The 15368-nt window shown below is 37.2% G+C and overlaps 2 protein-coding genes across 2 annotated transcripts; one reads left to right on the top strand and one right to left on the bottom strand.

Moving 5' to 3' along the window:
* The first annotated feature begins 854 nt into the window (after positions 1-854).
* On the top strand, positions 855-8975 carry spout1 (SPOUT domain containing methyltransferase 1). The gene is made up of 12 exons (XM_061733763.1): positions 855-929; positions 1020-1059; positions 2736-2849; positions 2932-3091; positions 3174-3263; positions 3350-3399; positions 4942-5072; positions 5173-5245; positions 5333-5431; positions 6276-6378; positions 7556-7703; positions 7798-8975. The coding sequence occupies exons 1-12, from the start codon at positions 882-884 to the stop codon at positions 7873-7875; spliced, it is 1134 nt and encodes a 377-aa protein (XP_061589747.1). The 5' UTR covers positions 855-881; the 3' UTR covers positions 7876-8975.
* st6galnac6 (ST6 (alpha-N-acetyl-neuraminyl-2,3-beta-galactosyl-1,3)-N-acetylgalactosaminide alpha-2,6-sialyltransferase 6) lies at positions 7764-14362 on the bottom strand. Its single transcript, XM_061733764.1, has 6 exons — positions 14095-14362; positions 13864-13930; positions 12470-12649; positions 11031-11443; positions 10827-10934; positions 7764-9959 (listed from the first exon to the last, which is right to left on the bottom strand). Exons 2-6 carry the CDS (start codon positions 13891-13893, stop codon positions 9770-9772), a joined length of 921 nt encoding a protein of 306 aa, XP_061589748.1. The 5' UTR covers positions 13894-13930; positions 14095-14362; the 3' UTR covers positions 7764-9769.
* Between the last annotated feature and the right edge of the window lie 1006 nt (positions 14363-15368).

The raw sequence follows: 15368 nt of genomic DNA, 5'->3' as shown, positions 1-15368 counted from the left end.
ATATATATATATATATATATATATATATATATATATATATATATATATATATATATATTTTGTACATGGCTTATACTTGATGACAACATTCCACGTCATGTTTAAAATGTGTTAATGTCCTTACGAGAAAATGTTATGATACTGTGTTATTGTATGTTCAATAAAAAAAAAAAAAAAAAACGAGGAAAGACAAACCTCCGGATCAGCGCGACGAATAATATACACGAAGAAGACCAACTTCCGGTCTGGTTCAGCGCGACGAATAATAATATACACGAAGAAGACCAACTTCCGGTCTGGAATTCCGGTATGGGTGGAAAAAATGGCCGCGCCCTTGTCGGCCATCTTGCCTGCAGCCAGGTCCCTCTCCACACAAGCGAATATGTACACCTATTTTTTCCACGATAATCTTCTAGATTAAATTAAAAAAAAAAAAAAAAAAATAATCACAAAATAAAATAATCACAGGGGTTGACATTTCAACAAAAGTGTTTAAGCGTAGTGACTTTAACATGGTTTCACATAAATCATTTATAGACTGATTTTCTTTTGATAGTACCTTAATAGATGTTATATAATTTTTTATTTCGTTTTTAAAACAAACTATGGAGGGTTTGCTGTTTTTCCATTTATTTTTATATGATATTTTCCCAAAATGAGAATTATGTTCACCGTCTTGGATACCTTCTTTGGCAGACCATCCATATAAATTATGACCTGAAGCTTGCTAAAGGAGTCCAACATTTTAAAATAGGGCTTTTGTTGATTGACCTCATGGATCTATAATATTGATTGACCTCCAGCCAATCAGTCGGTCTCGACCCCGGAAGTCCGAGGCTTGAGCCGGAAGTACACAATCACACGTGTTGTGGTTTGAAGAAATGTCGGCCGACGATTCAGTACAAGACTCAAACTCTGCCAATTCTCAGGTGCAGTTACAGTGTTAAACATGTCGATACCTTTTTATGTATTTATGATTTTATTTACACCCGAAGTAATACGCTTCTTGTTGCTTACAGGCGGAGGAAAAGGTTGACTGGAGGAAAAGGAAAGCAGAATGTGAGTGAAAGCTAAGCTACTTCATAGTGTCACCAAAGTTATGTTTCATTTTTTTAATGTCAGATTGGTCGCTGTGGCAGTATCTTAGTGTTTAAATATAATGAAATCTGCCTCATGTTCATGGTTTACAAACACTCGTATCTCCACGTCCCTCGTGATAATTTTTAAAGGCACACTTTGTCAGGGTAATCACTTCAGACCAGGTGGGGGCAACATATCAGAAACAAGTTGATGTGCCGCCCCTCAAGCCTGGGATATCTTTATCATTCACAACGCGTGGATGAAGGCATATCCTGCATTAGTTTGCAATGTCTTCAAGTATGTGAGTTGTACGTATACACTTGAGACGCTGCTGTAAGTCGGGGAGTTCTGCTTGTTTCGCTGTGTGGGCTGTTGTGTTGTCGTCAAAATCTCGTGGAGAACGAGCACATCTGCTATCAGTGCTTTTAGTTGTAAATCTTTCAGGATTTGCAAAACCAGAAAAACGGCGTCTGACCCCAGTGGTATTGATTTAAAGTCCTGACATGCTGGTGCCAGCGTTGTCTCTGCGTTGAGGTAAACGGCTTTTACTGAAAATATTGTGCAACTATTTTGGATTTGTCCTTTTGACCAGGTCACGAAACCAACATTTTTGTGTAACCTGTCTTAACATTTTATCTAACACTAATTATGTGTATATTATTATTATTAGGTGTATATTTTTCATCAAACAGAGTCATTAACCTATATTTCTGAAGGTATTCAAAGCAATAGCAACCAACCATACCTGTCTTTTCCTGGGCGACAGTCTCTGTAAATGAATGATTGATAGGACTTTAACATAGTTGTTTTTCTATATACTCTCATTCATTTTCTTGATTTGTTAAATGTTTTTTAATATCTTAAAGGGGACCTATTATGAAAAACACATTGTTTCTTGCTTTAACATATATAAAGTGGTCTCAGAGGAGGAACGCAACCAAATTCTGCAGTGTCTGTACAGCCGCAGACACTGTCAGATGCATCCGGTACCTCATTTCGAATAAAATGTATGCAGCCCAGCATTTGATTTAAAGGATGTTCTCAGTCTTACCTGGAAACTTGAAACAAGCTTTTAGTCAGGCTTTTTTTTTTTCCCCAGAGGGCTGTAAATGGTTTGAGATGTGCTGAACCCGCAAGGTTATTTTTGTTCTTACACGCTAAAGAACTACTACTGTAGTTCCTAGGTCTGTTTTCCAGTTGGATTTTCTTTACATTAAATTGGAAAGACTAACCTTTAATCTTCCTTTTAAACTATGTTATTTTGGTAAGCAACCAGAATAACAAGTTACCCAGTCTACAATAGTTACTGACCTAAATGTTCTTATATATTAAATTATTCTTAGAAATGTCAAGGAATGGTGACAATCATTTGCATTTACATCTCAAAATCCACAAATATTCCTTCCACTGCTACCTAAGGTGAAAGCAATACATCGTCAAAGCTAAACTTAGATATTGTTGATGGATTTTAAATTAAAAATCAAAATATGTGTTTAACTTTTATATGAATTGTAAACATGTGAGGAATACCTATTTTACAAATTGTAGTGATATTCTCAAAGGAAGAAATATTTATTTTAATGATGCTAAATTATATTATTACCATGTCTCTTTGTGTAATTTCTTAGAAATGTCCTTGATTTGTTTCTTAACAGTAAAGGAGAACAGGAAGCAATGGAAAAAGGCCAAACTCATCAAGAAGCTGGAAAAGCAGAAGCAGAAAGAGGCTGCAGAGAGCACAAAACCTGAAGAAAGCCAGACCGAAAGAGGTAACTTAATCCTCACATTGTGGATAGATGTTGGTCCTCCTAACTGTGAAGAGTCGTGTAATGATTAACCTTTTGTTCTTAGGTCGTGCTTACACGGTAAGTGTTGCGCTTCCCGGCTCCGTCCTGGACAACGCTCAGTCGCCTGAACTCCGTACGTACTTGGCGGGACAGATCGCTCGAGCTTGTGTAGTTTTCTCTATTGATGAGATTGTCGTGTTCGATGAGCAAGGCGAGGATGTCAAGTAAGTTATCTGGGGGAAACAACTTCGATCCGTCAGAGTGACTGAGGTTTTAAAAGTGTCTTTCTTTGGCTTTGATCCACAGGAGCGTTGAAGGAGTATTCACAGGCGTCGGGAAGAAGGGCCAAGCATGTATTCAGCTTGCCAGGATACTACAGTACATGGAATGTCCACAGTACGTAGAGAGATAATCCGATCAATAACTTAAATGTCATCACTGAATTTTATTATAGTGACGTTACAGTTTCTCTTTTCCACCAGGTACCTTCGCAAGTGGTTTTTCCCAATGCACAAGGACCTACAGTACGCAGGTGATTTGATCTAATCAACAAATCACAGACATATACTGTGCTGAAGTGAACATAAGAACTGTTTCCTCTGAATATATATTAGGGCTGTCCAAGTTAATGCGTTAACGACGCGTTAACTTAACGTTCTCTTAACGCCGTCAATTTTTTTAACGAAGGGGATATTTTTTTAGCCTTTTATTTTCCTCCATATGAGATTAGACATAATTACATGGAAAATTTAACTGACCAATGCACTTCTTGTACAATGTTTGTGATGCATATGGTTCATTGTTTTACATTGAGCTGCTTAAAACAGGAATCTTAAGTTAGTCTTTCCAAGTGTAAAGTTGGGGACTACATTGTGTTTGTATTTATGAAGGAATGTTACATTCAGGTCAAAAGATTTTTTTGTGGAAATTGAATAAACATTGGCATAAAGCAGCATATTTGCCCTTTCTCAGGTTGTTAACAGTATTAAAAACATTAAAAAAAATACCTTGAGGTAATTTAGAACAGCACAAAATGTGTGAATAAATATGAAATAAATATGCGATTAATCGCAGTTAATTACAGAAATCATGGATTAATTAAGATTAAAAATTTTAATCGTTGGCCAGCACTAATATATATATATATATATATATATATATATATATATATATATATATATATATATGAACACATTAGGAGTGTAGACTTTGAAACACCTAGGTCATTACATTTACAATAACTGGCAGTTTGTTTGTTACAGTTTGAGCTTTAAATACGTCAGCTTAGCAGTTCAAAACTAAGGCAAGTAAGGAAACAAGGGAGAAAAGTTTTGATGCTGCCTGCCTGGAGATAAATGCTGCAGTCGTTAAGCAGTTAAAATAATATGCAATGTATGGTTAAAGATTGACCTAAAGTAAATCAACAGTACAAGAAAACCTGATGCAAGATGGGAGAGAGGGGGAGTGTGTGACTGAAAACTAGAAATGAAGCTCTGCCCATTACTTGAGCCATCTCTGAATTGAAAGTTTGGAAATCGGCCAGTACATGTCCTCAGACCTTTGAGAGAAGCTGCTGTCTGTTCATCAGCTGGATTTAAAAAAAAAAATTGTGCTCATTCAATTCTGTTTCCAGTTTATCCACCAAAGATTTGGATTTATCAAGTTATAACTGAGAATTAAAGCATATTTAATGCTTCAGTGATCCACCGTTGCAGGTCCAGCCTGCAAATGAAGCTAAACTATCATCTCAAACACATCCTATTGATATTGAAGAACTTGAACACACCTTTGCCATTTGGCTTGTTGCTGTTCATTTTTTATTTATTTTTTTCATTTTACCCCACCCCTAATTAATATCACACAGCTGGAAAAACTTCTCAGCATCACAAAGTCTCTCTCGTTACCTTTTTGAGCAAACTGTAAATAAATTGATCCTTAATTATTCTTATAGAAGTCATTGTAAACAGCCTGTGTTAATAAAGATGGTTTGAATAATATCTGGGTTGATATTGGCATAATATTTCATATAAAATATTGTATAAATTAAGCTCTCAGTTATCTTTCGTTCTGGTAGGTTTGCTCAACCCTCTCGACAGCCCTCACCACATGAGGATAGACGAAGAGTCTGATTATCGGGAGGGAATCGTCCTCAACAAACCTCCGAAACAGGGAAAAGGCTCACTGGTCAACTGCGGGATGAGGAAGGTGAGTGTAACTCCACAGAGGACACAGCTATTGTTTCCAGATTATTATTTTTTTCAGTTTTAGCATTTGTAAAACAATATTGGCCCATCTGTCTATTCAGGAAGTGAGAATTGATAAACAACTTCAGTCAGGACTTCGAGTCACGGTCCAGCTCAGCAAGACGCAGAATCAAGGTAGTTCTCACCATCGGAGTTTCCAGTTAATTTATTTTATTTACTTTTCAGTGTTTTTTTACCACATATCTGTCCAAATCTTTCCAGAAAGCAAACTATATAAAGGAGTCGTCGTGGCTCCTCATGTGCCGAGAACCCGAGATGGTCTTTACTGGGGCTACACCGTCCGCCTGGCGTCTTGTCTCAGTAGGTCTCGATACTCGTACCCAGTACTGGAGTTGAGGGGGGATGAGGGGGGATGGCATCCCCCCTGAAATAAAAACCGTCAAAATCATCCCCCCTGTAAAACTGCCATCCCCCTTTTCCATCCCTTATGTCATTTCATCAATGAATGTGTTTTTACTGCTATTTCAACATTTAGAGTCATCACCAGAAAAATAACTTATTTGACAATTTTCACCTGTTTCAAGTAAATTTTCACTTGAAATAAGTAGGAAAATCTTCCAGTGGAACAAGATTTATCTTCTCATTACAAGCAAAAAAAATCTTGTCCCACTGGCAGATTTTCCTACTTATTTCAAGTGAAAATTTACTTGAAACAGGTGAAAATTGTTGTTTTTTCCAGTGATGAGTCTTGTTTTAAGTGTAATGAGATTTTTTTTTTTTTTTACTAAAATTAGACATTTTAACTAGAAGTAAGACAAATATTCTTTTTAAGATTTTGAGTTTTTGCAGTGATCCATTTTACTTATCCTGTGAAGGACAGAGTCATATTGATAAGTTCAGAAAACTGTTTTTTATTGTTGTGTTTTGATGTATTTGATGTAAGCCCAGTGGATATTTAAAGCTTACAGAAGGCTGCATTTAACTGCTGCTATGTCATTCCTGCAGTATTTCTGCAGGTGTTTTGGTCAGTCCTATTATTTGTGATTTATTATATTATTTGCAATCAGCACAAATTATCTGTCCCCATATTATAAAATCCACCACCCCCCCTGATTTTCTTTTACAACTCGAGTACTGCTCGTACCTCACATGATCCCACAGGTGTCCACCTCATCCTCACTTGTGCTGATTCTTGTCGTCGCAGGTTCAGTTTTTACAGAAAGTCCTTATAAGGAAGGATACGATCTGACCATCGGGACCTCTGAGAGAGGCAGCAACGTGGACCAAGCCACACTGTCTCCATTCAAGTAGGTTTAGAGGCGATGAGATGTTTTTATTTATTTATTTTGTAACTATTCTTTAATTGTTTGGATGCTTACATTTCAAATAAGATATTTAACTGGTAATTAGGGGTGTAACGATACACTAATCTCACGATATGGTACGATACACGATATTGAGGTCACGATAATGATACAATACGATATTATAGCAGTATTTTTTTTAACAACCTTGAATGAGGAACATATGACTGGAAAAAATTCGTCTTTTAGTTGAAAGACACAAAATACAAAACAATGTTGTGTGTTTGCTCTATTGTTACAGTTTGTAATGCTTTATAACTGTTTAAGTTTTAAAGAGAAAGCCAGGCCAACCATTTTCCACAAACTGAACTAAAAGTAAATGTCAGGTTTGCATTATGCATCTTCAGTAAAAATATTTTGCCACAAACTGAATAGTTTCCCTCATGTATGATTTGACTTTTTTCTTTCTAATTTAACAACTACAATTAAATAAATAAATAAAAGTAAATAAATACATACAATTTTACATCATAAAAAAGATTGATTCATGCTCACCTTATAAGTGTAAGAGGAGATTTATTTTTGTTAAAAAGGTTATTTTTGTAATTCAGAGTTCATTATTTTATAAATATATTCTTTATATTCTGATGTAAATCAGGGACTATAATGACACTAGTCAGTTTATCTGTAGTGATTAGTATGTTTTAGATTGGGCGGAGTGATACAGCACTAGGTGCTGTGTTGAAGTTCTAAAATCCTACACCGTTGAGGGACATTAAAGTACACCCGAACTCAGCAGAAGTTGCCCCCGTGTTTATCCTACTCACGACCCGAAAATGGTTTAATTTAATAAGGTAAGGCTTAGCTCTACACCAGCCTTACATTAGTAAAAGTTCAAAACGGGACTAGTTTCTTCTGAGCGTAGTAAGATTTTGGTCCGCGGGTCGAGGTGCGGTCACGGCCGCGGTCGGATGCGCGTTTCTAGTCAACACAATAGATTAATATTAATAACCCAATATCGCGATACACTTTGTCACCTCCACGACATGTATTGTGACGTTTTTGTATCGCGAAATTTTGTGGCACGATATATTGTTACACCCCTACTGGTAATACCAGTAGGGGTGCCATATTACCCGTATAAGAGCTGAGAACTTGATGAACTCTTTCTACCCTCCAGACATCTCTTGGTGGTTTTTGGAGGTCTTCAGGGTTTGGAAGCCAGTGTTGATTCTGACCAAAACTTGGACGTTACCGACCCCGGAGTTTTATTTGACCTTTACCTCAACACATGCCCCAGTCAGGGCAGCAGGACCATTCGAACTGAGGTGAGACCACAAATGTGAGAGCAATGAGTCGAAACCTGGCCCATTAAGCTCACGGGCATGTTTGATTTCATGATTTTATTTCTGTTTACAACAGGAGGCCATCCTAATTTCCATGGCAGGACTGAGACAAAAGATCGCAGCTGCTTTTCCAGGTGTTTCCAGTAATTCATGAACAAATAAACGCAATACAATCAACTATCTGACTTATACATTGTTCGTGTTACCCAGTTTTAATTCAGACTTTTTCTAAATTGATCCATGAATTGTACATATTTAAATAGTTGCACATGCTTATGCCAACTTTCTGTCTTTAACCACATAAATAGTTTGTTGTTTTTTTGGGATAAAATTGTACTGAATGTTTAATGAAAAGCTGAAAAAACAAAGACAACATGGAAACAAGATTGAAGTTTCAGTTTTCTGAGCTTTATAGTCCAAACATCTCTGCATTAAGGTAAATTAAGGTAAAGTGTACACGACTAATTACATTAGTGGTACACGACAATAGTTCTTGGTTAGTATGAATTATTGTTTTCAGTGTCTTCATAATGCAATCACATTCACTTGCCAAATATGTTGCTCGCTTGTGTTCTTGGAAATATTTTCGGAGGTTATTTTCTCGTACCGGCAAATGTGGAATCAACTGTATAATTCTGAACGGTGTCATTTGAGCTCCCATTTCCTGTGTCAGATATTGCACAGAGTTTCTTGGTTTAATGTTTAAAGAAATGAGGAAAAACAAAAGGCAAATCTTATATCACTGTTCCAAGCTGTTAAAGGCACGCTATGTAGCAATTCCACTTCTGACCACACGGGGAAGTGCATTTTTAGAAAGTTAATGTGTCAACACCTGGGACAAAACACAACTAAGTCCACCTCTAGTGATACAAAGTGTTATAATTCAATTAAAGTTGTCTCTGTGCTTTCCAGAGACCCCGAACGATAACAATACGTGGCCCCGCCCCTTCGCATAAACACAACATTGTCAGTGACTCCTGTCAACACAGCAGATCTAGATTCCTCCATGTAGACAGAAGTGGTGTTGCTATATACAGTCACTTCAATATCTTAGATTTAACTGGTAATATAGACTAATACTCTTCTTGATCCTTCACTCTCTTCCTGTGCATTTTTGACACGTTTTCAAATAGTTTGTCCTGGTTGCCAGTTAAGATGATTAAACAGTTATGAGAGCTTTTCCCATGTATAGATGTTCTCCGCAATTATGTCTTGATGTTTAACGAGTTGTTAAATCCAACACCATCAAAAATACAATCTTCTGCTGTGGCAGAACTTTTGAAATGCTAATAAATAATGTTTCCTGGATGCATTCTGGGTAAGATTCAAGCTTCATAAACTGGGGTTTAAACTGCGGTCAAGGGGTTCAATATCCAATTTTAAAAGTGGCACAATGAAACCATATTTTTGCTATTAATTATTTTTAAACGATGCATCTGCAGCACAAAGATAAAAAGATGATGCAGCACTAGTTGACCGACTGGTTCCTAATTAAGATCATTATAATTGGAGATTTAGATTTGTTTGCATTTTAATTTTGCAGGTGGATGAAGCAAAGCACATGTAGTCTTCAAATTGTTTCTAGTATTACAAAGCTGCCTACCTAACTCCACCATTGAGACTGCTATCCTGTTTCATAAGGCCCTCCCTAAACTGCTTGGAAGCTGGATTATTGATTAGTTGGCTACGGCTGCAGCGACTGTAGAATATGATCGCAGTAAAAACCACTTCATAGACCACTTAATATCTGATTCCATGTGCTTGCTGATATAATCCCCCTCCGGCTTGTGAAACTTACTGCATTTCATACACAATACAAATATAAAGATGTAAAAAACACTTTTTAAAAGTGTTTTCTATATACAATAAACAGCTCCTACAATGGGGCCCTGTGTGCACTATTTCAAAAACTCTTGTGCAACAGAAAACATTCCAGCATGTGCTTTCAAGCATGCAGCCAAAGCATGTGCTTTTTTTTTTTTTTTTTTTTTTACACAAAGAAGAGGATAAATGTGCTCGTCAGTCCAGAAAATAGTCTTTTTACCCTCTCACCATGACGGGTAATTGAAAGTGATGTTGTACTGCTTTGCCCAGCGTGCAAAAACTTTTTTCTCCGTAATAAAGCGATGGTGGTTTCCTCTTCGGCCGCTCTCATTCTGGATGTACATGAGACATTCATCAGAGCCTCTTGGTTTGTAGTAGTGGTACGGCATCTTCTTGAGTCCAGATGATTTTTTTCTGGGAAAACAAAAGATTAGTAGTTGATTGATGTTTTTTCCTGTCATTTGTAATAGGGCTGTTCGATTAATCGATTTTAAATCGTAATCGCGATTATGTAATTAGAACGATGTTAAAACGTGAAACTCGTAAAATCAATTTTTCACTTTTTTTTTTTTTTTTTTTTTTTTTTTTTTAATACCTTGTCTGCACACATATTAATGATTGATACCATATTAATGATTGATGGAAATACCTCTCAATACCTGCGACAAGTGCCCCATGGGAGAGGCTCTTTAGTGTAGGAGGGGGCGTTGTAACATGCCACCGGGCATCCCTCAAGCCAGATTTGGTAGACCGGCTCGTGTTCCTTGCAAAAAACTTGCAAATGTGAATAGCAAATGTAATGACTGACATTACACACCTCTACCTCCTTCATGGGTTGCATTATTATTTAGCATGCAAAGACCCAGTTTAGTTTAATTAGAAAATGTCTTGTTTTATTTAATTGGAAATATAACTTACTGTATGTTTGCAAGTGCTGATTTGCTGATTTTTTTTTCAGAGATAAAACTTTATATTTTATTCTATTTTTTAAAACTTTTTTTCAACTTATTTTATAGAGCTTTGCACTTTATTCATTCATTTTTGGTTTAATAAGAGCAAAGTTTGCACTTTAAGCCCAATGGAGCAAATCTTCAATAAAAAAAACAGCATATTTGAAATCATTTCTTTGCCTTTTGTCAATTCACAAAATAATCGAAAATCGGATTTTGAGAAAAAAAATCGAGATTTTATTTTTGGGCAAAATCGAACAGCCCTAATTTGTAATAATCGACTGATGTGTTTTGAAGAAGCTAATAAGACGAGTCTGATCTTCATACTCACCCACAGTGATTGGGAGGAACCATCCCGTAAACTTTGATGTTATCGCATATCTCGATGGCTATGACCATTGTGAACCAACCTGTGCTCAACCATGAGTGGGATTTTTGTCTAAACAGAAGAACATTTTTTTTTTTTTTTTTAAAAGATAGGGCTTATGCACAATAAAATTTGAATAATGTCGCACCAGCTCCCTCGAACACTCACCTATCTCGTCCCGTCTCTGTCTGGAACAGATGATCAAATTTGTGCATCTTGATGGGAATGATACTGAAAAAAGACATGTTGCTGTAGGTCATGCTGACCCTCTGGATCAACCTGTACAATGTTCCCCTAGCGTCCTTCCCTATTTTATTCGGGGGTCCCCAGAAGATGATGGTAGAGTTGCTGTCCGTTTGGCGTAGAAACTCGTTAGGCCTTTGGACCACCCTGAACACGCTAGCGTGGGCTACGACCCTCAGAGTGGTCCGGTTCCCAACGTCAGACCCGTACCCCAACGTGGGAGCATCGTTCATGCGAATCACACACTCCGCCTGGTCGATCTCGTCCCCCGCTCCAGTACCCAGGATGTGGCTGGAGCTCGTTACCAGAGCACAGTTACGGCAGCGTAGGGTCATACTCTGCGAAAGAAAAACAATGTGGAGCTTTTTTCAGCCAGACTTTGTAAAGTTTACCGACATCCAGTTTATGTTCAAATCCTTCAACTGAATTTCCACCTCCATACTAAAGTACTTGCCTGCCGCAGCAGTAAAACGCTTGCCCCCTGCTGCATGGTTTTAACCTCCACTGTTATTTATAGCAGGATATCGTTTTACAAGCAAAGCCGGGCTATGCAAGGTCACATACGGGCGATGATTTGGATGTGTGGAAGGTGCAGTTGCAGCCAGTGGCGTCAATTCAGTCTTACTAAGGTATGGCAAGGTTACGAGTCACAGAACTTAACTAGAGTATCAATCAACACATCCAGCAAATACTCATCACCGAAGTCTGCTATGTAGCTTATCTGTGTGGTCAAGAAAATTGGAACTTTTTCAAATGCAGTCTCGCTCACTGCAAAAACTAAAAAAAAAAGGAATATTTGTCTTATTTCTAGTTAAAATGTCAAATTTTTAGTCAAAAAATCTCATTACACTTAAAACAAGTCATCACCAGAAAAATAACTTGTTATTTTACCATGTTCACCTGTTTCAAGTAAAATCTGCCAGTGGGACAAGATTTATCTTCTCATTACAAGCAAAAAAATATTGTTCCACTGGCAGATTTTTCCACTTATTTTAAGTGAAAATCTACTTGAAACAGGTGAAAATGGTTGTTTTTGAGTCTTGTCTTAAATGTAATGAGATTTTTTTTGACTAAAAATTAAACATTTTAACTAGAAATAAGATAAATATTCTTGTTAAGATTTTGAGTTTTTGCAGTGTATAATAACTAGTGAAATCGATCATGTTGTTCTGATTTGCATTTGTAGTTATTCTATATGTATTAAGTAATAGAATAATCAATACAAATAGACACAGAGTAATTCCATAAATGTATTAAAAAAACAAACATTTACATTTTCCCTTTAAGCCAAGGTGTGGCGGCTGCCGTACCTTGCCATACTGAATTGACGCCCCTGGTTGCAGCATTTGTGTCGTGCGACCTACTTTATTCCCATAAACCGGCGCATAACCGTCTTTCCCGGTCCACTTCTTGAGGTCGGTGTTTTTATGCGTTATCATCAAGTGGAAGGGAGGGTAGATGATTTCGCTGTTGGAGCCGTAGAGGATGAGGAGTGTCATCAGGATGAAGGTGGCCACAAAGATCACCCACCTGTGGCTCTGACCCTGAAGTGTAAACACAAACTGCCTCTGAAAACCGTTGGCTAAAATGTGAAAAAGGCAGAGCAGCAACCAGACCAGTATCAACAAACGACATCCAAAATGGCGTGAAGTGGAGCAGGAATGCTGTTGGTTTTGATGACCCAAGCTCATTATTAGCAGTTTCACAGTTTCTTGGTTGTTTAACTGTACATTCTGTACTGGTGGAATTGACTGTAAATAAAAGGGTTATCCGACCCATTTCACAACAGAAGACAAAGTGAAAAGGTACTGTTCATCCAGCTGCAGAGCGTCAGATCAAAACTGTAAAACAATGAGATATTTTAGAAAGGAAGAGTTATGTCTAGATGTCTTGGTACACTTACAATAAATGCACTTTTTTACAGCTCTTTCGTTTGTACTGTCAGGCCGTCGATTGATTTTTTTTTTTTAAGCCTGAAAATATGGTTTTATTAATTTTTCTGATATGATAATTAAGGTAATTACAAAGTATTGTGTACATATTTTATCACTGCAATAATCTAATCAAAATAAAACACTTTTGCAGAGTGGGGAGAAAATGTGAAGGATGATAAATCAAGACAGTTGCTCCAGATTAATTTTTTACGAGAGCAAGTCGACGACAGATGGACCAAAGCTTTTATAGCCTGTCCACAAAGACACAACTCACATCAGCGTCGTCTTTCAGCCTTTACAGATAATTCAGTTCCGTTCAAAACACTTTATTGATCCCCGAAGGGAAATGAATAGATAAAGATTAAATGGATGAAACCTTTGTTTCATAGTTGAAAGAATCCATTAGATTTATATTCTGCCTAATTTGATTTCGTTTCTCTCCTCTAAAAAGGGAATTTATCTTTTGCTGGATGATATTAAAGACAGTAAAAGAGTCGTCTTGAGTGTATCACAAATCCATATAAATGGATAAAATCTGCTGATGTCATGAAGTGATGCTTTTTTATGTTAATGATATATATATATATATATATATATATATATATATATATATATATATATATATATATATATATGAAAACAGAAGTTGCTTGTAAAGCAAGAACTATGATGATGATGATGATGATGATGATGATGATAATATTAATAATAATAATAATAATAATAATAATAATAATAATGATGATGATGATGATGATGATGATGATGATGCATTATTATTATGATGAGGGGTATCAGAGGTCTTGGTTTTATCCGTCACCTACCTTGCCTGATTCCTTATTCCTGAGCCCCATGCTGTCAGATCAGCAGCAAGACAGTCTGCCATCATACCTGACAGGATAAATTCACACACACACACACACACACACATATATATATATATATTTATATATATGCATACATTCTCACTCTTTTCTGGCTATTTTATAGGCTATGTATTCACATTTACCACCTTCAGCAGGCTAAAACTAATATGTGTAAAATGTTGCACATACCAAACGTCGCAAACATTGAGAGGAGCGGCATGTAAACACTTCCACAGGAACCATGTTGCAGCCTCCCACGTCCGGACCGGATTTCACCCGCAGATGTTCAAACGCAAACCCCCGCAGACGGGTTTCTGGTGTTGACGGACTCCACGTGCACGGGAGACGGATCAGTTGCCCTGGCCCGGGTTTACCTCGTCATAACGCCAACCTTGTTCTGTGTATGTGATGTGGACCCGTTTGATGGTTCCCCCATTTTCCTGCGCCACTTGCTGACGTCACGCTGCTCCCTCCCTGCAAGCAGCACCAAAATGGGCTTTTATTAGTGACACCGCAGCTCACGCATTTGGCAGCTGTAGTTAATATTACAGTCTGATATGAGAAAATACAAATAAAAAATGTAATTACTCGCTTTTGGGACTTTCACAGATATTGAGGCTCTAGTTGTTGTCCTGAGTGGGCTGTGACGTCCTACTGACTATGGTCGTGTAGGAAAAAACTATTTATGTTCTTTTTTCTTTTTAAGAAAGCTGCAAGTATTAAAAAAAAAATGGAATCAAAATGTTAAAAACCCATTCATCCATTGTCTATACCCGCTTTGTCCTTTACAGGGTCACGGGGGGCTGCTGGAGCCAGGGGCAGAGCAGGGGTCCAAGCCTAGGGGGGGCAAGGCATTCTAGATGGGCCCTTGTGGCCTAAACATCCCCGTTAAAACATAATCGCTAAAAAAAAAAAAATGCCACAGATCAACCCCTCTGACACACAACCAAAGCACGCAGGACACGGTCAGAACCATTCACATGAGGTTTCAGCACCATGGATTTTGCCAGTCATTATGTCAAACCTAATTATAAGCCTAATGCAGACTTTAAGACCTAAGTATCAAACTGGAGATAAAAATCAAATGACATCTAGTGATGTCTATGGAAGCCCAAATTTCTGCCAGTAAAAGAAAAAAATAAGATGAAATCTTCGCCTTAAAAATAAAAATATCCCCACGGTAAGTCATAATTATGACATAAAAAGTCATAATTTCAACTTTTTATCTCATAATTATGACTTTCTATCTCATAATTATGACTTTTTATCTCATTTCGACTTTCTATCTCATAATTTCGATTTTTTTATCTCATAATTTCAACTTTCTATCTCATAATTTCGATTTCTTATCTCATAATTTCGACTTTCTATCTCATAATTTCAACTTTCTATCTCATAATTTCGTACCCTACGGCGTAGCCGTGGCAACAGAGCCTGGCACCGCAGCGCACCACCACCCTCAC

Source organism: Cololabis saira, chromosome 11 (genome assembly GCF_033807715.1).
Source record: "Cololabis saira isolate AMF1-May2022 chromosome 11, fColSai1.1, whole genome shotgun sequence".
In the NCBI taxonomy this organism is placed as follows: domain Eukaryota; kingdom Metazoa; phylum Chordata; class Actinopteri; order Beloniformes; family Belonidae; genus Cololabis; species Cololabis saira.
The sequence above is the reverse complement of the archived record's forward strand: the minus strand, read 5'-3'. Positions and strand labels throughout refer to the sequence as shown.

Excerpts from the sequence above, each read along its gene's own strand:
- spout1 (XM_061733763.1), top strand. The coding sequence starts at position 882 with ATGTCGGCCGACGATTCAGTACAAGACTCAAACTCTGCCAATTCTCAG. Across the intron at positions 5,246-5,332 it reads CAGCAAGACGCAGAATCAAG|AAAGCAAACTATATAAAGGA; the intron begins GTAGTTCTCACC and ends AAATCTTTCCAG. Across the intron at positions 5,432-6,275 it reads CCGCCTGGCGTCTTGTCTCA|GTTCAGTTTTTACAGAAAGT; the intron begins GTAGGTCTCGAT and ends TTGTCGTCGCAG.
- st6galnac6 (XM_061733764.1), bottom strand. The coding sequence starts at position 13,893 with ATGGGGCTCAGGAATAAGGAATCAGGCAAG. Across the intron at positions 12,650-13,863 it reads GGAATAAGGAATCAGGCAAG|GGTCAGAGCCACAGGTGGGT; the intron begins GTAGGTGACGGA and ends TTTACACTTCAG. Across the intron at positions 9,960-10,826 it reads GTTCCTCCCAATCACTGTGG|AAAAAAATCATCTGGACTCA; the intron begins GTGAGTATGAAG and ends TTGTTTTCCCAG.